Source organism: Pelodiscus sinensis, chromosome 1, assembly GCF_049634645.1.
Source record: "Pelodiscus sinensis isolate JC-2024 chromosome 1, ASM4963464v1, whole genome shotgun sequence".
In the NCBI taxonomy this organism is placed as follows: domain Eukaryota; kingdom Metazoa; phylum Chordata; order Testudines; family Trionychidae; genus Pelodiscus; species Pelodiscus sinensis.
Genome location: NC_134711.1, coordinates 171,633,930 through 171,657,610, shown reverse-complemented (window position 1 = coordinate 171,657,610; position 23,681 = coordinate 171,633,930). Strand labels below are relative to the sequence as shown.

At 40.0% G+C, this 23,681-nt stretch overlaps 1 protein-coding gene across 1 annotated transcript in view; it reads right to left on the bottom strand.

Annotated features, from left to right (window-relative positions):
• The window catches only part of LOC102462398 (multidrug resistance-associated protein 1-like), a 74,046-nt gene that overhangs the window by 34,047 nt on the left and 16,318 nt on the right, over positions 1–23,681 (bottom strand). Inside the window, exons 5-15 of the mRNA XM_075909834.1 lie at positions 19,519–19,696; positions 17,330–17,584; positions 15,276–15,341; positions 14,104–14,241; positions 12,486–12,632; positions 10,556–10,640; positions 10,361–10,427; positions 7,702–7,828; positions 6,114–6,290; positions 1,794–1,961; positions 806–992 (exon numbers count right to left, since the gene is read on the bottom strand). Of these exons, the coding sequence (XP_075765949.1) occupies positions 806–992; positions 1,794–1,961; positions 6,114–6,290; positions 7,702–7,828; positions 10,361–10,427; positions 10,556–10,640; positions 12,486–12,632; positions 14,104–14,241; positions 15,276–15,341; positions 17,330–17,584; positions 19,519–19,696 (1,595 nt within the window). The remainder of the gene's footprint in view (positions 1–805; positions 993–1,793; positions 1,962–6,113; positions 6,291–7,701; positions 7,829–10,360; positions 10,428–10,555; positions 10,641–12,485; positions 12,633–14,103; positions 14,242–15,275; positions 15,342–17,329; positions 17,585–19,518; positions 19,697–23,681) is intronic.

Below are 23,681 nucleotides of genomic sequence, written 5' to 3'. Positions count from 1 at the left end.
GCTAACTAAAAAACACTTCAACTTCTAAAATAAGAGCAGCATTTGCAATCTGAAAACGTAATTATTGCGTAACTATTATACAGAAAGAGATGATACTCTCTCAGCATTAGAGGAAGAGGTTACAAAAAAAACTAAATAATAATAAAAAAAACCTACTGAGAAATTTTCCATAGAAAAAGTGTTTCCCAGCAATATTGTAAGAACTCTTTGCTAGGTATTATGTTAAGCCTAAACATCCCTCTAAAAAGTGCAAAATGCTTTCTTTGTACATTTGCAAAAGGAAAAGAGATGTTGTCAGATTGCCATACTTCACCATAGCATGATCCATAAATTTATGGAGCTAGAGAGGGTTTCTAATGTCACATTACACAAATTAATGATGAATAAGTGGGTGTTAATGTAATAATTAAACATGGCTATCCAAGTCAGAATTCTTGAAGCACCAGGTACACCAAAATGAATTTTTGACTAACATCAATTTGGAATTACCAGGGTAAAAAAAGCATCATCAGAAAAAATGTGTGGCAGTTCCCTGTTCCAGGAATGACTTATATTCACATAGAGCCTGATCATATGAGGGCCTATAGGTGCTTGAAGTCAATGATTTGCTATTTTAACAGTGCCTGAATTTTATTCCAGTTTATCTCTTGGAATCTCAGCATCTAAACCTTGCTGAATTCAAACAAGTGGTAAAGTTTCATTTTTTTTCCCCAAAAGAAAAAATATTTTCTTAGCAATTGATGTGGAAAAGTAAAACTAGATTTTAGGAAAACATGCTATATTAAAAAATAATGTATGTGCTCACCTTTCACTTGAGGTGGATCTTCACTTTTATTTTCTGCACTGAAGATCTGAAGGAACTCAGCAAAGTTAGCTCTTTCTGAGAGCAGCTCTTGATAGGTTCCCATGTGTGCTATCCTACCATCTTCCATTACAATTATAACATCTGTCTGAGGCAGGAGTGTCAGATTATGGGTCACTAAAATACGTGTCTGAAACACAAAACATTTTATTTTTTACCATAATAAAATTAAATGTGTTCTAGCAATACAGGGTGGTGGTTGTATTTTTCAAGAGAATTGTATATGGAATGGTCTTAGAAACTGATCTAGCTGCTTCTTTAAAGCAACCAACTAGATCTGAAGAAATTGTTACCATTGTTACATACTACAATAAATATTGAAATTACACATTATTATGCTGCTGTTGTATACCTGGTTCTTAAGGCATGTTCTGTCAGCTTTATAAATACAAATATTCAGAAAAATAAAAATGTTCATTTCTAATTCTAACAGAAGATCTTCAAAGCTTAAGTGTCTTGGTCTATGTCTTGACTGCAGGCTTCAGTCCCTTAATCCTCAGTTTTTAAGGAGTAAGTGTTATTTCGAAATTAGGGTTTCTTTTAGAAATAACCCCATCTAGACTGCGTTTTTTCTTTCAAAATAGGGTATTTCGAAAAAGCATCTGGACGCCTTTATGCAAATTCAGCATGGGAAATTCAAATCTGCGCTTCATTTCCAATTTTGCTCAGCTGCATTTGTATTCCTCTCTCGAAAGAGGAATTCAGTGTAGACATACCCTCTGAGACGTTCAGGTCAGCCCAGCTTAAGTATCGACATTGCCCGTATTCATAGGTCTTCTTGATATAATTCAAATAGCATGATTAAAAGACCTTCTTACTGCACATCTTCAGAGAAGGTGCTCCCTCTCTTTACCACATATACCAGGCCATGTAGACATGGCTGAAGATTTTTAATTTACCTGATGAACTATGTGAAGACTACTTTATTTACCTTGTTTTTTAAGAGCCCTGAGGGCCCAATCAGCTTCTCAAAAAGGTGCTTTCCAACATGTACATCTACAGCAGACAAGGGGTCATCCAGAAGATAGAGGTCAGCATTGCTGTAAACTGCTCTAGCCAGACTAACTCTTTGCTTCTGCCCCACACTTATATTTACTCCCTAGGGAAAGAAAAGCATTATTAGATCAAACCAGTCAAAACAGACACACACAATTTACAGCCATTCTGAATCAACATGTCTAGCTCCTGTCAGTTCCACTAAGCCACTTAGTGCAACTAGTCTAAGTAAATCTCTTCAAGATGAAATACCATGTCTGAAACATATTTATGGTAGTTTTAATATACACTTCTAATTTATTTTCTATTCTTCTGGAAGGCTATCGGGCTAAAGTAACTGTTTACTGCTTAAAACAGCTATTGTAAGTCAACAGTAGAGCATGGAAGTAGGGACAGTGCTTTATTTCAAAAGAGGAACTTTTTATAGGTATCTACAAATCCTCCTACAGATTTTCAAATGCCCACTTAGCTTTATTTGAAAGAGTTTTCAATTGAGCTTTTCTATTCTGGTTCCCTTGCTACCTTCCACACAGAAACACTAGCAAACCCCCAGGCTGAGGACTAGGAAAGGATATGAATGTATTTTACAGAGTACATCTCCTTTGTGTCAAACGTGTGCAACCTCCAAAAAACAAGAGTGATTTATGATAAGCAAAGTATCTGTGTGTTGGTGTTCAAGTTGGAAAAAGGGGTAGATAGGGAAAGCAAAATTATGGATAAGGGAAACTCTCCAGCTTGATACTAATCCAGTAATAGATTAACTATTGACTAGGTGCACTTCCCAACCCTGTAGTTCCAACTAATGGGAAAGCATTCTACCACCACATCTTACAGAGGGAAAATACTGCAACTATGAAAGCTGTGTTTATCTAATACACTAAAATGACACCTTTATGATAATTTCTTCCAAAAGATCAAAAACATTTTTCAAAAATAGAGTAGAGAAATAGAAATAATTTAAGCTTATGATACCACCTACATTTTTTGTTAGTCTCTAAGGTCACGTCTACACATCAGGGCAAAACTTGAATTAAACTACGTAACTTGAGTTATGTCAGTTGCATAGCTTGAGTCAAAATAGCTTAATTCAGCTTTTGGTGCAGTCTACATAGCAAGAAGTCGAAGGAAGAACCTTCTTCCTCCAACTTCCCTTACTCCTCATAAAATTAGGGTTACAGATGCTGGAGTAAGAAGTCCTCCAACTCAACATTATTTTGAAACAAAGGCTTGCTATGTATACACGGTCTTCGTTATTTCGGAATAATGTCAGTGTAGACGTACCCTAAGGTGCTGCAGAACTCTTCGTTGTTTTTTATTTTTTTTCATAGGATGGTGCAGTAGCTTATTAATATGCCTCAGCTATAACCACTAAGTTTTAAAGGAGACCGGCAGATGACACACACACTTAAATAATTTTGCTTAAAAAGCTAAATGTCCCTTTAAACCAGATCAAGAATATATGGGCTGACATTAGAAACACAAACTTTATTCCTAATAAGTCTCTGGTTCCTGCTCTCACAGCATTTTCCATGGAAGTTATATTACAACCCAGAGATCCGAAAGAGGATTGACCTCACATACAAAGGTTCCCAAACCTGCACTGTCCTTTGTGGGAGATGAATCTGAGGAACTGTTAAGAAAAACTTAACATGAACAAATCACCAGGACCGGATGGCAGTCACCCAAGGGTTCTAAAAGAACTCAAATGGGAAATTGCAGAACTGTTAACTGTGGTTTGTAATCTATCCCTTAAATCAGCTTCCGTACCTACTGAATGGAAGATAGCTAATGTGACACCAATATTTAAAAAAGGCTCTAGAGGTGATCCAATTACAGACCGGTAAGTCTAACGTCTGTACCGGGCAAATTAGTCGAAACAATAGTTAAGAATAAAATTGTTAGGCACGTAGAAGAACATAATTTCTTGGGCAAAAGTCAACATAGTTTCTGTAAAGGGAAATCATGTGTTACTAATCTATTAGAGTTCTTTGAAGGGGTTAACAAATATGTGGACAAGTGGGATCCAGTAGATATAGTATACTTAGATTTTCAGAAAGCCTGTGACAAAGTCCTTCACCAAAGGCTCTTGTGTAAATTACATTGTCATGGGATAAGAGGGAAGGTCCTTTCATGGACTGAGAACTGGTTAAAAGATAGGAAACAAAGGGTAGGAATAAATGGTAAATTTTCAGAATGGAGAGGGGTAACAAGTGGTGTCCCTCACGGGTCAGTCCTAGGACCAATCCTATTCAACTTATTCATAAATGATCTAGAGAAAGGGGCAAGCAGTGAGGTAGTAAAGTTTGCGGATGATACTAAACTGTTCAAGATAGTCAAGATAGAAGCAGACTGTGAAGAACTTCAAAAAGATCTCACAAAACTGAGTGATTGGGCAACAAAATGGCAAATGAAGTTTAATGTGGGTAAGTGTAAAGTAATGCACACTGAAAAAAATAATCCCAACTATACATATAATATGATGGGGGCTAATTTGGCTACGACAAATCAGGAAAGAGATCTTGAAGTTATTGTGGACAGTTCTCTGAAAACTTCCACACAGAGTGCTGTGGCGGTCAAAAAGGCAAATAGAATGTTAGGAACTATTAAGAAAGGGATAGAAAATAAGACCCAGAATATCTTACTGCCCCTGTATAAAACTATGGTACGCCCACATCTTGAGTACTGTGTACAGATGTGGTCTCCTCACCTCAAAAAAGATATTTTGGCCTTAGAAAGGGTTCAGAAAAGGACAACTAAAATGATCAGTATCAGAGGGGTAGCCGTGTTAGTCTGAATCTGCAAAAGCGACGAGGAGTCCTGTGGCACCTTATAGACTAACTCCTACACTTCAGTTAGTCTATAAGGTGCCACAGGACTCCTCGTCGCTTAAAATGATCAGGGGTTTGGAACAGGTCCCATATGAGGAGAGGCTAAAGTGACTGGGACTTTTCAGTTTGAAAAAGGGGAGACTGAGGGGGGATATGATAGAGGTATAAAAAATTATGAGTGGTGTGGAGAGGGTGAATAAACAAAAGTTATTCATTAGTTTCCATAATATAAGGACTAGAGGACACCAAATGGAATTAATGGGTAGCAGGTTTAAAACTAATAAGCGAAAGTTCTTCTTCATACAGCACATAGTCAACCTGTGGAACTCCTTGCCAGAGGAGTCTGTGAAGGCTAGAACTATAACAGAGTTTAAAGAGAAGCTAGAGAAATTCATGGAGGTTAGGTCCATAAAAGGCTATTAGCCAGGGGGTAGGAATGGTGTCTCTGGCCTCTGTTTGTCAGAGGCTGGAGATGGATGGCACGAGACAAATCGCTTGATCATTGTCTTCGGTCTACCCCCTCCGGGGCACCTGGCGCTGGCCACTGTCAGCGAACAGGCTACTGGGCTAGATGGACCTTTGGTCTGACCCAGTAAGGCCATTCTTATGTTCTTATGTTCTTAAAGGGGGATCAGTTTAGTGATTTTTTATTTAATAATTTCCTAATTGTACAAAGTTTTTTATAGAAATATTTGTAACTTCTATAACAGGGAATCACTGGAAACAATTAACAAAGTACCAATGACAATAACAATTTTTACTACATCATTGTTTAACGTCAGTTTAATAAAGTTTGTTTCTTTGAAGTTTTTTGTTTAGCTTTTCTAAAGGGACCAAAACAATTAACATGAAAAGATGAAGACAACAGTGGTATCTGACAATTTATCTAGCAATATATCCAGGCAAATAAGACAGATAATGGAATGAATACTAAAAACCAAAACAAACAGGTGGAAGGAGGAGGTTTTCAAAAGCAACCAGCATTGGCCTAACTCTGTTTCCATGGATTTCATTTGGGGAAGAGTTAGGCCTTTCCAGTATTTTTCATGTTTAATGTCAATTAGGCTGTGTCACATGAGAGAGGTTACAGCGGCATAGCTGTACTGAAGCAGCTGTGCTGCTGGCAGATATCTCATGAAGCTGGTCTATGCCAATGAGAGAGAGCTCACTCGTCAACATCATGAATCCAGCCCCAATGTGTGGCTGTAGCTGTGGTGGCCGGAGAAGCTCTTCTGCCAACGTAGAGCTGTGCACACTAGTGCTTATCCAGGCATAATGTATGCCACTCAGGGACTAGAATATTCACACCCCTAAGTGACGTAAGTTTTGCAGACATAAATGTAGTACAGACATAGCCTTAACAAAATAAATGCACTTGTGAACCATAGCTCAGCTAAGTGACTACTTATGATGTTTCAAGTTCTTACCCTTTCTCCAATCTCTGTTTGATCCCCATTTGGTAACTGCTCCAAATCTGGTAGTAGAGCACAGGCTTCCAAAACCCTCTCATAATATGACCTGTTTAGACCCAAGCCAAAGAGAATATTTTCTTGCAAAATGGAATTCTGAATCCAGGCCTGCTGGGAAACATAAGCTACTGAACCCTAAATAAAGAGAAAAAGCAAAATACTCTCATTTGGACAGTCCTGTATGTGGCTAGATAACTTTTTAAGAACAAGTTCTGTTCAAATTATATTCCTAGATGAAGTCATTAGTTATTACTTCTAAAATATTAGCATAGTTAAATAGTCAAATGCCCCAGAACAAAGCATGGAAGATTGTGGCTGAAATACTGTGTATGTTATGAGGGCATTTGCACACAATAGCCTGTCACCTTTATACACATCGAGTAAAATCTATCTTACTGTGTAGCCTCACTGACAGCAATAGGACTTCTTGCGTACAAAGCTATTGCTCAGTGCATATAAAGATAGCAAAACTGGACCTATACTTAGTATGGGGCAAATATGGGAAGATTATTTTTTGGTTTAATTTGTACTTTTTATAGAGCCAGTTTTGAAGCATTGCTCAAAATAGAACAAAAAGGTGAAGTTATGCTTAATTTTGGACACTACTTGGCTATGTACAATGACTTTATGTATCACTGATTATCCAGATGGATAAAAATGACAACTACTAGAAACTAACATGGTTTTATGGGACAGCAGTGATCATTTAAGAGCTACTGAGTACTTCACTATAGTGGATCCTTCTGACTCAAATGCATACATTTATGAAAATCTATCAATTTTATTGAGAAACATGATGAGATTCATTGACATCATCCTCTCCCCCCAACGAATCCATATTCTCTCTTTTGTAGCATACTCTAAATAGTTTCCTGTCCCAAAGAGTTCCCACTTCTTTTTTTAAGTTTCCACTATAATATACTATTATTATTAGTTCAAGCTATGTTGAGAGGTTATCTTTCTGCATAGCTCTTTCAGCCTAATATAAGCCTATTTAAAGTCTATTTTATTGTGATGGGCACTTGGACACTTTCTTCATTATGTTCAATCAAAGAAAATTTATGCCAAATGAGTTGTTTTGACAGGAACAGGGTGAACTTCCTTCCATTTCTGTCCAGAACTCACTTTCCCTCATTTAAATGTGCTCTCTTTTCTATGTGTAAGTCATTGTGAACGGTCTAACTTCTCCCACAAGACTATATCGCTGCTCTAAATGAGTTATGGTTGTAGAACTCTTTTACACCAGCTACTGTAGGATGCTTTAGGCTTGGCACATGATCATATTCCTAAGGATTTTTGCAATGAATAATTATAGATTACTAAAACTGAAGACTAAATCATATTAGTGTACGTAGCTGCAAGTCAGTTAACTTAACAAGCAACATGAATACTACCCAGTCATTATTTTTCAAAGGATCCAATGGGCAGACTAAAATAAATGCTTCCATAGCCAATATATTTTACTACATTCACAAATAAACAATCTTCTGTAAAAGTCATATAATAACAGTGCAAACGTAGACAGAAGAAGCAAAACCAACTTTACTTTTCTTTGGACTGTTCCTTCATACTTGTTCATTTCTCCCAGAATAGCAGAAAGTAGAGATGACTTTCCAGATCCAACCTGCCCCACAACAGCAACTAAAGAGCCTTCTGGGATCTTCATGTTCAAACTGGAAACATGTAGGAAGACAGACAACACTTATCCTCGGTAAACAATGTACTGTGTACAGAGCAGAATCCTCTCCCATGGACACTGAAGGACAAAAATAAAGCCTACTCCACTGTGACTGAGGAGGTGACTATATCAATTTGGATTCCTGTGACTAAAGCATACTCTAGAACCCTGAAAAACTATGGCCTTCAGGAGACTTTAGTGCCTCTCTGCATGTTAAAAAGTCACAATATATTGTAATCTCCCTAGATTTGTTGAACATGAGGATGGGTAAGAATTATTACACCAATAAGTTGCATTACTCTTACAATCACCCTCATGCTGGGTGCTTCATATTCTTTCCTACCTGGGATTTTTCAGGCTGCAGCACACCCAGCTCCTGTTACATTTAAACTGCAGAGCGGCAGTCTGGGTAGCGAGTGCTCCCTTTTATCGACTAATTGAGTAGTCGATGGAAATTCCATTGACTACTCAATTAGCTGATGAATCACAATTTAACACCCTTATTTTGGTCAATTTCATGGTCATGGGATTTTAAAAATGATAAATTTTATGATTTTACCTACTTAAATCTGAAATTTCACAGTGTTGTGATTGTAGGGGTCCAGACCCAAAAGGAGTTGTGTGAGGATCACAAAGCTATTGTATGGGGGTCGTGGTATTGCTACTTCTACTTCTCTGCAGCTGCTGGCAGCAGCATTGTCTTCAGATCTGAGCAGCTGGAGAGCAGTAGTTGCCAGCCAGGAATCCAGCTCTCAAGGTAGAGCTATCACCAGCAACTGCACAGAAGTAATGACGGCACGGTATAGTATTGCCACTGTGCAGCTGCCTGCAAACCTGGACCCTTAATCAGCAGCCACCCAGCTCTGAAAGCAGCAGCACTGAAGGATGATATGGGAATGGTATTGCCCCACCACCACTTCTGCACTGCTGATAGCAGGGTTCTGCCTTCACAGTTGGGCACACAATCAACATTATAACTACCATTCTCCAGTTGTCCAGTTCTGAGGACAGCACATAAGTAGGGTGACAATACCATACCATGCCATCCTAAAATAACCTTATAATCCCCCTGCAACTACCTTTTGGGTCAGGACCTGCCATTTGAGAAATGCTGGTCCCTCCCATGAAATCCGTATGGTATAGGGTAAAAGCATACAAAAGGCCAGATACAAGAGTTCACCATCCGTGACACCTTTTGCATGGGTGTGAATTTGGCAGGGCCCTAATCATTGGGTCAACATATGCAGATATGTGACACAGTTTGTAAAGCCCTGACATTTTTAAGAATTGACTACAGTTTGAAGAGCCATTTCCTACAGACTTCTATAGCTAGGCAAAACATTTACTACTGTGAGTATTTCTACTCAAGTTAACTAGATGTGATGGGATAGCCACCCCAAACGAGGCTTGAAAGGGCTAAGGAGGCCATGTAGGCCAATTGCCTCTCCAGGCTGCACCTGGAGGAGGACCTAGGGGTGTAAGTAGAACAGGAGCAGCTGGACAGTGAACAGATGTGGCTTTTATAAGCTAAGAAGTTGGCAAAGAACAGGAGGGTTCTGGAGGCTGCAGGGAAGCAGGCTGCAGTTACTCCCTGGGAGAAAGAAGGCATGTTTAAGACTATGGAGGGTAGTCCATGGTTCCTCTCTGGGGTGGCTTGCAAAGCTGGGAGAAGGAGGGAGCCGAAAAGGCTCAGGGAATAGCAGCAAGGAACAGAAGTGCAGACGTTGGCTGCTGACTAGAGGACCCCCAAGCTGGAACATGGAGTAGAGGGCAGACCCAGGTCCCCCTAGCAAATTGACCCTGGCAAGACAGAAGCAAGAAGACTGTAGGGGCCCATCTATCTTGAGGTACTTTGAAGGGGAACATGTAGTGATCTGGCTGGAGGGCTGAGTCATGAAGACATGGCTGCAGTTCGTAGAATGAGAGGAGCCTGCAAGACAATAGGATAACGGGAGAGAGAACACCAGAGAAGGGCGCAATGCCTGGCCAGACCTAATCCCCAGAGCAGCCAGAAGGTGGTGCCACCACCTGTGAGTGCACCCTATACCACCAACTATTCACAGACACAGCAGCCTGCCCATGCACTATCAATTGCAGAATGGGGGCAACAGCAAAGTAGGAAGCCACAACAGCACACAGTACAAGATTGATAACAGTAAGAGCCCTTGTGAGTTCCTGTGCTGACTACTTGCATCATGAGTAGCAATGCAGGCTCAATGTTTGCTCTCTGTGCAGATGAATGACTGAATGAAGACATTCCCCTACACACTTGGTCTCATCGCAGTGCCAGCACTTCAGGGAGCAAATGCTGCTTTCGATTTATTATATTCCCTGAATAGTGAGGAGGTTTGGAGGTGATACTCTGGTCTGGGGAGTCAGCCACCATTCTGGAACATCACAACATGCTGCACCTTACACTAGGCCAACTGTACTGTTATGATCAAAGCTATGTTAACTCAGCCCAGCAGAATGGGATGCTGGCACAGATTCTTGTTCAAAGTTTCTTCACAAACCTAAGACTTCTTACTTATTTAAGATTGAAGGTCCAGTATTTTCCCATCGGAAAGAAGCACCGATAAATCCCACAGCATGATCTGTTGCAATAAAGAAAAAGAAACAATGAGTTACAGAAATAGCCCCTCAGCTGATATTGCTGGTTAATCAGTTTGTTTCTGCAGATATTGAACAACAACATCAGCAACAACAACAAAACCCTACTTACTTCCACTGTAGTTGGAGTCAATGTTTTGAGGGTCAAGGTCTTCAGAATTTAAAAAATCCTCTAAACGACCCACAGAAACCTTTGTCTGCAGAATGCACAAACATTTATGCCATTTAGATGTTTAAGCAAAACTGTGTATATTCTAAGTTACACTAAGAAAGAAGCATATTAGTTTATTGTGAGAGGGGCGATGACATTCTTGCACTGAATAGGAAATGTTTTCCTTATGTACTTTTCAAAAAGGTGAGTGAGGAGTTAGGCCAATGGTTCCCAAACTGTGGGGCATGCCCCTGTATTGGGGCATGGAAAAACATTCCCGGGGGTGAGGTGAAGTTTGTACCAGGCCATGTGGGGAGAGAGTGCCACCCAATCCCACTCTGTCCCCATATGTGCTCCAGACTTGCAACCACTCTCATCCCTTGACTGTATCCAAGCCCAGCCCCGAGGATTGGACTCCGGGCAGGGCCCCATTCCCTGCTCCAGCCCCACCCCAGCTTCAACTCCAGTGACAGGACTCCATGCTCCCCTACCAAGACACAGCCCACTCCAGGCCCTGGCAGCAGGGCGGGGGGGGAGAGGGGGGGGGAAGAAAGACAGAGGGCTAAGGAAAGGCACAATCCTGTTAAGTCTGGGGACCAATGAATTAGGCTGACAGCCGTGGTCATGTGCAACACCACACCCTGTAGGACAGCATTCAGCCCTCTCACTTCTCAGAGAGATGTGAGTTCTGCACACTCACAAGGACTGTGTCTTCACTGAGCCCCCTCCCCCGCCAAAAAAGGGTGCTTCATCTATTATTATTTAAGGCACTTGAGTTTTATTTAAGATAAACCAAGCAAAGACAACCACAGATTGGGGTGCTGACCAGCTAGCTACCTAGTGGCAAACTCTACGAGTGATTTGTTTCCAAGCTTGCTGTTTAAAAAAAAAAAAAAAAAAACACCTTTGTGTCAGTAGACAGAAAGTCTGAGACAGGTTGATGGTATATTACTTCTCAGAGAGAGAGATAAACATTTAGGGTTATAATGGAGCTGTCCTAAAGCAGCAGCCATGTTGGGGGGAGTGAGTGGAATTTTGTGATGCTAATGCTAATTTCCAGGTTAATAAAGCCAAATCCCAGGCAGGGCTGAGTTTTGATTCAGCATAGTTTGTTACCCATGTCTGACAGCAAGATGGAGAGGGAATCTGCTTAAAATGGCTTTAGCACCTTATCTACAAGAAACTGAGCAAGAGTAAGAAACAGGAGATAGAGCACAAATAGAAATAGGAACAGTATTCATGCCATCTGCTGGTCATTCCTTATAATATGTTAATATACTCAAAGGCTGTGTCTAGACTGCATCCCTTTTCCGTAAAAGGGATGCAAATTAGACACATCGCAATTGCAAATGAAGCGGGGATTTAAATCCCCCCCGCTTCATTTGCATAAAAAGCGCCAGTCTAGACGTGGATCTTTTGGAACATAAAGCCTTTTCCGAAAGATCCCTTATTCCTCTTAAAATAAGGAATAAGGGATCTTTCGGAAAAGGCTTTATTTTCCAAAAGATCTGTGTCTAGACTGGCGCTTTTTTCCGGCAAAGCTCTGAACCGGAAAAAAGCGGCAGCCATTTTTATGCAAATGAAACGGGGGGGGGATTTAAATCCCCCCTTCATTTGCAATTGCGATGTGTCTAATTTGCATCCCTTTTACGGAAAAGGGATGCAGTCTAGACACAGCCAAAAAGACAATATAGACTCTGAAACCCTCTCCCACGCCAGTGCCTCCTCCACCCCTCAAAGACATGAGAACATCAACAAAATAAAACTAGAAATAATCAGGTGGCTTAACCTTCATCTAAAAATAGATTAACCCAGATGACACCAGAGATTAATAAAGAGCCATAAATGCCATTCTTTTCTGGTATCTATTCACATTTGGTGTAGGTTTTACCTGGGCTATAGCTGAGATCACTGTTGGCAAATCAAACAAAGGTAATCGCAAAATATTAAACAAAGAGATTGATGTAAAAACTTTAGTTGCAGTGAGGACATTTGCTTCATCCAGCAGAAAATAGACTCCAAATGTAGCCAAAGAGACCTTGAAAAATAAAAGGGGCAGGAAGGAGATGAGATGATTATTTTTCCATTACTTATCCATTCTGCCTAGTTTCACTTCTTGCTACAAAAGTATGATGAGAGCAATTAAGAGCTGGATGTTGACTATAGCTTAATGCAAACTGAAATAATCTGCTACTATCCATAAATTAAAACTAACATGCTTTGACTAAAGCTTCTGTCTTTAGATAAAATACAAGCTCTTATACCTTGTGGTATAAAATTCCATTTCATAATTAAGTCTGTACACAGATAATATTCCCATTGGATTTCATGTGTACGGTCTATGTGAAAGTCTCAAAAGTCTCCATTTGTTGACTGGCATTTGTATTCCCATGTTCCACACAAAAGTCACTGCTTGTTTTCCAGTATATTGGCACTGTCATTTGCAATTGCATTCCCACTCACACCAACAAATGAATGTGCTTCTTTTAGAACTGGGCAGGAAACTGATTTTTGGTTCTGATTTGGGACAAAAAAATCAACCTCAAATAGCTATGAAATGACAGTCTGAGGAAAAACTCCATTTAGCACATATGAAACATTTTGTTTCAATTCTAATGATTTTCATTTTTTAATTTAATTTACTATATTTAGATGGAATTTCAAAATGAAAAGTCATTGTGAACTAAAGAAAAGGACTTTTTGGTTTCAAAAGTGTTAAAATCGGAAATTGGCAACTATGAAATTTTTACAGTTTTTTCCACAGGAAGAGTCAAAACTGAATGCTTTCCATGAACTGTTTTTGTTTTAATGAATCGGCAGAGAGAGCAACTAGGTTTTACTACATTCCTAAACACATCTGAAATTCCAATAAAGGCCAAATTTCCTGCTGCTGTAAATGGTTAGTCACTGAAGACAATGAAGTTGAGCCATATATATGACCAATTAATTGTTTTGCCTGGGTGCTCTGAAAGTCACATTAACTAACCTAGACATTTCACATAGAATGGGTATATTTTAAATGGCTTATGTTTTGTTAAAGATGATAAAAAGGGGAAAAACATACTTCTCTACTTCAGTTTGTCAGAAGAACTAGAATCTATGCCTCTTTCCCTCTGCCCCTCTATTCCAATCTTGTTTCCTTATTAAAATCTGAGCATGGAAAAAAGCAAACTTATCTTAGATGCTTACTTAGCATCTAGATGCTTACTTAGCACAAGAAAGAAGAATGTGAGACTATTTATATTACAGAAGAGTTTTCTGAATAAGACACTGAACTAGACTCAATAGATTTGGATTTCATTCCTGGCTCTGTCACAGATTTCCTGTATGACCTGAGGCAAGCCACGACCTCTCTATTTCCTGTGTAAAATGGTTTTATAATAATACCTTCCAATCTCACAGGAACATTGTGGTGATAAATTCATTAAGGTTTGTGAGGCTCTCTGATACTCCAGAGATAGATGAGTGTGATAACTAGCTCCATAAATGGATATTTTTAAGTTACTCACCATAAAAGGAATACAGGTTAAAGTTAGCATGGAGAAAGTTGTCAGGTACCCAGATGACTTCAGAACATTTATTTCATGTTCTCGAATTTCCACAACCTTCTTCTGATAAGAAGGTTCCCAGGCATAAAGTTTAAGAATCTAAACACAAACAAAACAAAAAATTACACCACAGCAAATCAAACAGCAGTGATTTTGAATGTTAAAAACTAATTTAAATTCCAAAAATACATCTGCAGATGCTGAACAAAACAAAACTGTAAATATCAAAACACTTGTTTTTTTCTCCAATTGATAATTTCTCCAAAATCAAATTTGTTATGCAGAATGCTATTGTGTAGCCAGACAATATTGTTATTTAATTAGGAAGTAAATTTAATGTATGGCCAAAGGACTCCTCAGGACACCTGAAAACATCCTTTACTATAGTCCATAATGCCAGATGGAAGAATTACAAGTAGGACCAAGCCCTTTAGCTACTGGAGTAGTTTTATGGAAGCAATTATGACCATAGAACCTGGAAAGAAATTCTTGCAATCCATCTACATGAAAGATACTATATAAGATAGTACTGATGGTATTATTAATGAAGAGAACACAAAATGTTCAAGGAAGGAGCGATATCAGGCTTTGTATTGACAACTAGGTGCTAGTCCATCACACTAGAATTTTCATGATGAAAATATTCACCACCTTACTTACAAACAAGAGTAACAACTTAAAGAAAATATTACATTCATTTTACAGTAGCACCAATGCCTGCAGATAGAAACCCAGAAAAATGTAGAATAAACTGTGAATAATTTGAAATACTAGCTATATTTAAAAATTTAAAGAAGCATAAAAGACAAATAGAAAAACTCATTTTTGTTCTTTAAAAAAGGGAGAGGAAGTTTTAGTGATTACTTTCAAACAGCTAATGACAAATTGCTCATTAAAAATAAAACAGAACATGATAAAAAAGATCGGTAATCTATATTTTATAATCAGATCTCTTATTTTAATAATACTTTAAAATCCACTTTAAGTAGCTATATAACAAAGCATATTTTCCCTCAATTCTTCTTTCCTGTATTATCATCTGAAAGGCTCAGCGACAACTCTAGTTTTCTGAATAACACAGTCTCTCTTCTTTATTAGGTAGAACAATGAAACTCATTAGCTGCTTGTATTACCTTTATTCCATGCAAGATTTCATTTAGTAGTTTTATTCGTTGATCTGTATTCTTCATTTGTTTTTTCTAGTTAAAAAAAGAACAATGCTTACAATTTTTTTAAAATTATAACAGAGATTCAAATACACCTGTGTACTTCAAACACTGAACCCAGCTACTGCTCTATTATTGACTCCTTTGGAAAAAATAGATTTGTACTGTACATGTTACATTGTTAAATGTACTTCACATTTGCTAACTGATATGTATTATACCCAATCATATAATTCATTATATGATAAAGAGATTGGCACATCCTAATAGCCCTTTCTCTTTAAAAAAAAATCTTGATTTTTTGCAATACTTCTTGTAGCATGATGATAGTAATAACTGCATTTCTTAGATTCTAATTAAAAGGTTCCTAATTAGAGTTTCAGTTCCCAGTGTTCTAGAATTATAAAATAGATTAATCTTAAAAATGCTTAACCATCTAACTATGGAGATGTTGATTCCCTAGGGTTTGTCTAGACTACATGCCTCTGTTGCCAGAGGCATGTAGATAAGGCTACCAGACATAGGAAAATGAAGCGGCGATTTAAATAATTGACGCTTCATTTAAATTTACATGGCTGCCGCGCTGAGCCGACAAACAGTTGATCAGCAGTTTGTCGGCTCAGCGCGACAGTCTGGACGCGCGAGTGTCGACATCAAAGGTATTTGTCGACCACCCAGGTATACTTCATCCCAGGAGGCATACCTGGGTGGTCGACAAATACCTTTGATGTCGCCACCCGTGCGTCCAGACTATCGCGCTGAGCCGACAAACAGCTGATCAGCTGTTTGTCGGCTCAGCGCGGCAGCCATGTAAATTTAAATGAAGCAGCGATTATTTAAATCGCCGTTTCATTTTCCTATGTCTGGTAGCCTAATCTACATGCCTCTGGCGACAGAGGCATGTAGTCTAGACGTACCCTTAAACTCTTGAATATATTATGCCTCCCTGCTCCCCTCCCCCCCCCCCCGTTGGAGTAGTACCCACTTGCAAATTGATGTTACATTAATAATCACTCATAAGGAGTCCAGTCCTACTCACTTAGCAAGTGAGTAGGTGGTAGGTAAATCTCTCCCAAAATGATTAAACTATTTCTGTGACAAAAGCAAATATAATTTGTCCCAGTGTGATTTGTGAGATGGGAAGCAATTCTTGGGTTAAAAATTACATTTTTGAAAAAGAAAAAGAATTTCCTTTAATTTCCTTTCCTCTGTTGCTGATAACATCTTTGATTATTAAAAGATGATTTTAAAAAATCCTCTCTCCTTACTAGTTATGCTGCGTTTAATTTGTGCACTGTGCTCAACTTGCACAATGAAAACATGCTTGTCAGTTTCACTGACTATCAGCTCTCTGTTGATTAGGACACTCAGGCAAAAAAACTACCTGTTGCAAAAAGTGGTCCAGATCACTGCACTCTCCATCACCTTTCTCCTTCTCCCCTCACATCACTAACAAGATCCATACAGTGAGGGAAACCTCTGTATAAGACTCTCCCTCAGACCCCCTTCCATCTGGTGAAGCTTCTGTGACACTATTTTCACAGACACATACACCAGACCTCACAAAGGCCTCTTCAAAGGTCCAGGGTCCTCATTGAATAAGCAAGTGGAAACAGTATGCTGGAGAACAAAAATAGCTTCCCTTGTAATTAGGCCTAAAGAACACACCTTACTATTTTGTTGGTACTTCAGTCAGTTTTAACCTAAAACTAGGAATCCTAACTATTGCCCCAAATCTGCAAACTGTGAGTTCAATAGGATGACTCGTGTAAAGTTAAGCATATAACACCTCTACATAGACAACATCTCTTCACTTTATTGTTGTTTTCAAAGTTTAGTGATCCTAATATTGTTAGATTAGGCACCAAAAGAAAGCATTCCTTACTTCAGTTAAGCTTCCCCTCCACCAAAAGAAAGATGTGACTTAAGTTACTTTATGCTTACAGTACATTTGTGCTTAAAAATCAGCTCTTCTCTACAGCACCACATTTTTTTGCAGCATTTCCATTTAGACTTCTTACCCTCAGCTGTTTTACTTTTGCAGCAACAAAAGCATTTATAGGTATAACCAAAATGAGCACTGCAACACCTGCTAGCACTGATGGGCCCAGTTCTTGCCAGAGAAAGACAATTGCCATCAGGATCTGAAATGGTGCTGACCATAGAAGATTGAGGTTGACAGTCAGTTCCATAAGTTGTTGGGCATCTGCTGACATCAAGTTAACAATTTCACCTGTTGTATATTTTCGTCGTGAAGAATTAGCTAAGCTTAAAGCCTGCAACAACAGCAAACCAAAGTGTATGGTTACTAAGTGAAATATCTTTCTTGAATACGTGCTTTATTTTGAAGGTGTTTTCAAAGACCTGTTTTAGGCATAATAAAATAACAGCTAAACTGTACTCGGTGGATGAGATTCCCAGTACCATTCTGGTCCTTGAATATCAGCTAAAGGGGCCAGCGTGAGGTAAAGAGGTATTGCAAGCTCTACATGGGGCTAAAAGAGAATGCTCCCAGTGCAGGAATCCAGGAAGACAGATACAGGTTGCCTTGGGATGCAGCACCTAATCTTATGTAATGTTTGCCACTTCTCTGAGTCACCTGAAGGAGGAGATTGTCTTTTGGACAAATAAAATAGATACAATGAATTGTTTCAGCCCTTCCATCCTTCAGAGTGTGCACAGTAAGGCTATTTCTACACAGCTTCCCTCTTCCGTAAAAGCCTATGCAAATGAAATACAGATTAGCATATTGCTGCGCTTCATTTGCATAATTAGGAGCCATTTTTGCGCAAGAGGTTTTTGCACAGAGGGCACCATGTCCACAGCGCCTTTTTGTGCAACCCCCCCCTCTTGTCTACGAGCCATTCTTCCTCATTTTTTTAGGAAAACAGCTCTTGCACAAGAGGGGTTTTTTGCGTAAAAAGGCGCTGTATAGATGGCGCCTTTTTGCACAAAAACCTCTTGCACAAAGCAGCTCCTAATTAATTATGAAAATGAAGTGTAGCAAATCCATGCTTCATTTGCATAGGCTTTTGCAGAAGAGGGAAGCTGTGTAAACGTAGCCTAAATGTAAACTGAGCTGTATTACTCCTGGGGGAATGCTGAACCCTATGCCGGGTGCAGAATCCATACCTTCAGTGGCGGATATAGGGCAGGGTGAGCAGGGCGGCCGCCCCGGGCCCCGTGCTTCAAGAAGCCCCGCGCATGCATGAGCAGCCCCGCCCCCAGGCGCCCGGCAACCCCAAAAGATTGGGAACTACTGCAGTACAGTATAGCAAATATCTTGTAGACTAGCATAGTTCTTGAGCATTGTTGTATCTAAGCTCCGTTGAGCTGAATGAGATAGGGCCCATTGCACATTTTATTAAATCTGGTATTAGCTGTGCACACACCTGCAGAATGTTTCACCTAAAACACCTGGTGAAAGTTATTAAAAAAAAACAACAACAACAAAAACACCACCACACAAAAGTTCCTTAACTTGTACATACTGCAATGCCCTGGCAGACCTTGTATCTCCATGAATTTTCTGCACTGATGCAGAACTTCCCCCATTAAGATGTACTTATAGGATGAAACCAACGAAATGGAAAAATGCAATTTTAACTATGGCTACTGATAGTTCTCCAGTGATTGTTCAGACATCTTGATTAGCATTTTCAATAACCTACAACATCTTTGTTTTTGGTAGGGATGTTAGCTATTGGATAATTGCATAGTTGTGTAACCGCATGAAATCTTAAACAGTTACACAACTATTGAATAGTTCTTGGGGGCGGGGCCAGCAGCCAGTGGTCTTCTTGCCCCACTCCCAAGGAGCTCTCCTGCCACCCTACGCTCTGATCAGAGGCAGTAGTACAGTGTGGCAGAGAGAGCCAATCTGTGAGGGGAGCCAGTTTAAAAACTCAGACACAGGTAGCAGCACAGGGTGGGGGGGAGGTTGCAGCGTGGAGCTGGTGATGAGGGGAACCAGCTTTTAAGCCAGCTCTCCCCAGCACTGGCACCTGCTTCCCTCCCCCTTGCTGCCTCTGATACAAGGGGGACAAATGCATGTAGTTGACAAGATGAAGCAATAAGCCTAGGCTTATCAGTTAATCATATAGTCAACTATATGTTGACATTCCTAGTTTTTGTAGCATTTCTTATATTTTTTAAAACTAAGACATTTGCCATTTTGGAGCTGAAGGGGTAACATCAGAAGAAGCAGTACCTTTTTGTATATCAGGGCAACAACAGCTGTCTTAATTTTGACAGAGGTGAGCATATTGAAACGTTGGTATAACTGATGGACAAGTGACTGCAAAACAACCACAACAAGAAGAGCAATGGCATAGCCGTACCGGTTCCAGTATAAATCAGAGCGATTTTCAAACAGAGTTATCATTTCCCTGAAAATGAAGGAATTCAAATATTTAAAATCTGTGTATTAATCAACAAAATGCATTTGGCAAAAGGGCTCAGTAAAACTGATACATTTATAATCTGTATTGTAATTACATCCACTTTGCATCAGCAAAAAACAAAAACAAAAAAAAAACACACACGCAAGACAGTGAAGAACCAGGATATTCAAAGTGGTGGTGGGATGGAAGAGCATTCATCTGTGCTCTACTTTGTTGGCTTTGAAACAATTCTCGAGTGGTATTCACGGAGGGTATGACTACACTGCATTCCTCTTTCGAGAGAGGTATGCAAATGCAGCTGAGCGAAACTGCAAATGAAGCACGGATTTGAATTTCCAGGACTTCATTTGCATAATCGCTTCCGGACCCTATTTCAAAAAAAGAAACGCTGTGTAGATGCGATTATTTCGAAAGAAAACCTTCTTTCAAAATTACCCTTGCTCCTTATAAAATGAGGTTTAAGGGTAATTTCGAAAGAAGAGTTTCCTTTCAAAATAACCGTGTCTAGACTGCGTTTCTTTTTTCGAAATAGGGTATTTCGAAATAGCGCCTAGACACGATTATGCAAATGAAGCACGGGAAATTCGAATCCGTACTTCATTTGCAATTTTACTCAGCTGCATTTGCATTCCTCTCTCAAAAAATAAATGCAGAGTAGACATACCCAGAGAGGGATGTTTCCGATGATTTCACTGGTAATGGAGCACAAATACAGGGTGTTTTTTAAAAAGTCTACCTTTTTTATTTGTTAGAAATATAGAACAAAAAGTCAGTACTTGCCAAATAGAAGAAAATAAAAAAACAAAAGTTAAAATTATGTGTTTTATTTTCAGGATAGTAACAAGCTACTACTAATGACTAATACATGTAATACAAATGTAAAGTAGCTGACATCGTCATTCTAACATTTTTTTTTCAGACAACTGGAGATATGCATCTTAGCCAGGTTTACTTTTAGCAAAAACTTTTCAATAGCTTGGAGTGAGAGCAGCAACAGTCTAAAGGTTAACACTAATCATTTGTGTTAATAAATTCTCTGATTAATGCCTCATTCGCATGGTTGGCTTACACATTCCCATAAAAGATAAAAATCACTTCCTCCTCTTTTTTGGTCAGCTGCTTCATCAAACAAGAAAAACCTACATCTAAGCAACAAAAAAATAGAAGTTCAGACTCATAAATCCAAATTTACACTAACACTTAATATGTACCCTTTGAGTTAGTCTGAATATTACCCTTCAATCAGCTTGGTCTCTCTTTTGTTTTAGCTCTTGATTCAATTTTAAGGTTGCCAGATAGTTTAACCAAAAATACCAATACCGCCCCCCTTGCAAAAAAAAATATCGGGAAAAAATTCTGTTGAGAAAAAAAAAGGGGGGGGAGACCAAAGTTGTTGAGAAGAGAGAGAAAGAGAGAGAGAAAAAAATGACCCTGACAGCAATTAAGCAAAAATAAAATAAAATAAAATAAATAAAATAAAATAAAATCAGCATGGCCGTTTTAAGAGGAGGCTTTTTTGCCGGCAGCCATCTTGTTTTTGTATTCCAGCCACAAGACAAGCCCCTGCGGAACCAGGTGGGGAGGTGGGGGAGGGAGCCTGGCGGGGGACACGGGGGGGGGGGGTGCGGTTTCTGGGTGTGTCCATAGGGTTGCCAGGTGTCCGGTATTTTCGCCTCCTGGAAGGGAAAAAAACCAGAAAATACCGGACATTTTAGGCGTCTGGTATTTTCTGAATTTTTTTTTTTTTACCGGACAGGAGGCAAAAATACTGGACTGGATCAATACCGGACACCTGGCAACCACTTTCTAAATTTTGAAATTCTTAAGTACACTGTTGGGCTGTTGGGCTTCCTTTACATTTGTCACAGCTTCTAGACTAACAAGACAAGACAAGCTCCCTTTCTTCTCCCCCATGCCACATCCCAGTTTCTTGGGAGACTAACTCCCTCTCAGGTCTCAAGCCCATAGCAATCACCTGTCTCTTTGGGAGAAATGTGTGATTCATTCATTCTCAGACCTTGCCCTGCACTGCAGTCCCCTGTGTATCTACCATGATTACCTCAAAAGGCCTGATGTACATCCTACAATTCTGTTCCTTCCAAGAACAATGGCAGTTGCAACCAGACAGATTTTTTTAAAGAACAATATTATTTATTTAAACAATAGATATTTTCTAAAAAAACAAGCCACTCCACACACCTGCCTGTCTGTCCCTAAGGTTTACCATTCAATAGATCTGGAGCAGGGGTGGGCAATAAAACAGAGGCGGTTCACCAGTATTAGCCTAGCTACTAGCAGGCTATTAGCAGGCTACCACCACTGTATTTACCTACGCCTACGCAGGTATCGGCAATTGTAGCTCTTGTTGGACATGGATTGTCATTCCTGGACAATGGTAGCTGCAGGAAGCAGTGAGGACTGGGACATCACTTTCCGCAGCTCCCATTTACTAGGAATGGCAATCCATGTCCCACAGGGGCTACAATTGCCCTCATCTACGGAGACACACGTAAATATAGCAGAGGCAGCCTGCCAGGGGATAACCCTGGTAGACTGGATCCATTCTCGGAGCTGGTATTTGCTCACCCCAGATCTGGAGACAGGTCCAAATCTTTCAGACTGCTCTTCATAGTCTCTCTCTGGCTAAGTCAACACTGGCACTTTACAGCGCTGTAACTTTCTGGCTTGCTCAGAGGTCTTAAATAAATATACGCTCCTCCCCACAAAGCAAGTTACAGGGCTGTGAAGCACCAGTGTGAATCGAGCTACAGTGCTAGGAACCATGTGGAGGTAGCTTCCATAGAGCAGCACTCATGCCATAGCCACACTTTCAGTTTAAAGCACTTTAAACTTTTAAGGATAGACAATGCCTCTGTTTCAACCTGTCTGTCCTTGGGAGCATCTGGCAATTAATCTCTCATTTCTTCTCCAAATAAGTATTTTGTAACTAATTTGCAACTTCTTGGAAATAGAACACAGGATTCTTGAATGTAACAAATTGCCCATTGTCTTTCAAGTATGTGCCTGGATGTTCTAGTCTGGACAGCCACTGTGTGGCCTTCATGCAGAGACCTAGTGGAATTTTAACATTACAGACACATTGTGAAGGGATCCTTTAATAGTAAAACCCAGTCCTGCAGACAGAGAGACACTCTTGCTCTAGCTGGGAAACAGGAAGGACCTGGCTGTCAGGGAGGCTGGAGGTTTCCTGAGACACAGCAGTGCTGGGAAGAGGCAGGCAGGACCGGAGAGCTCTGGCTTGGCCACACTACCTGGCTGCTGGACTGGAGGCAAGGCCTGAGTGTACTAGGGCTTCAGGAAGACATCCAGGCTAAAAAGAGGCAGCAGGTCCACACCCCCTTGCCAATGATGAGTCGCCATTTTCGACTGTAGTTTGCCCCTGTGGCAGGGGCTAGAAGAAGACTGGTAGTGGATCACTGAGGAAAAGTGGGTATAGGGGAATCGGAGATTCCTTGAGAGGGGAGATCCCCAAAGTGCAGAGACATAGGACTGCCGATAAACACTATTCCCCCACCCCCATAAGGGAGATGGGAGGCAACTGTAGTGGTCACTGCTGGAGGGCAGTGTCCTAAAGAGGACACGGTGGTCCAAGAGCAATGCTGGTCTGGAACGGAAGCACGGAGTGAGGACACAGGGAGATACCAGCCAGAGGGAAGCATCCAGCAGGCAGATAAGTGTTAATTTCCAGTGCTACTGGCAGGAGGCGCCATGGCGGTGAGTCTGCCCCATGACATCCTTAAACACTCCACCTCCTCCAATACAAGTTAAATCAATACTGACATTCAGAAATTCAAATAAATCCACCCTAGTTGCACAGTAACTGCCCAGGTTGCTTATAGTGTTCATAAAATTACTACATCTCAGTATTCTTAGATCACTCCTTATCAGTTCCATGACATCAACAGCATTTTCACTTCAAGCATTTTTTTTTACATTACCAATGTCTTCA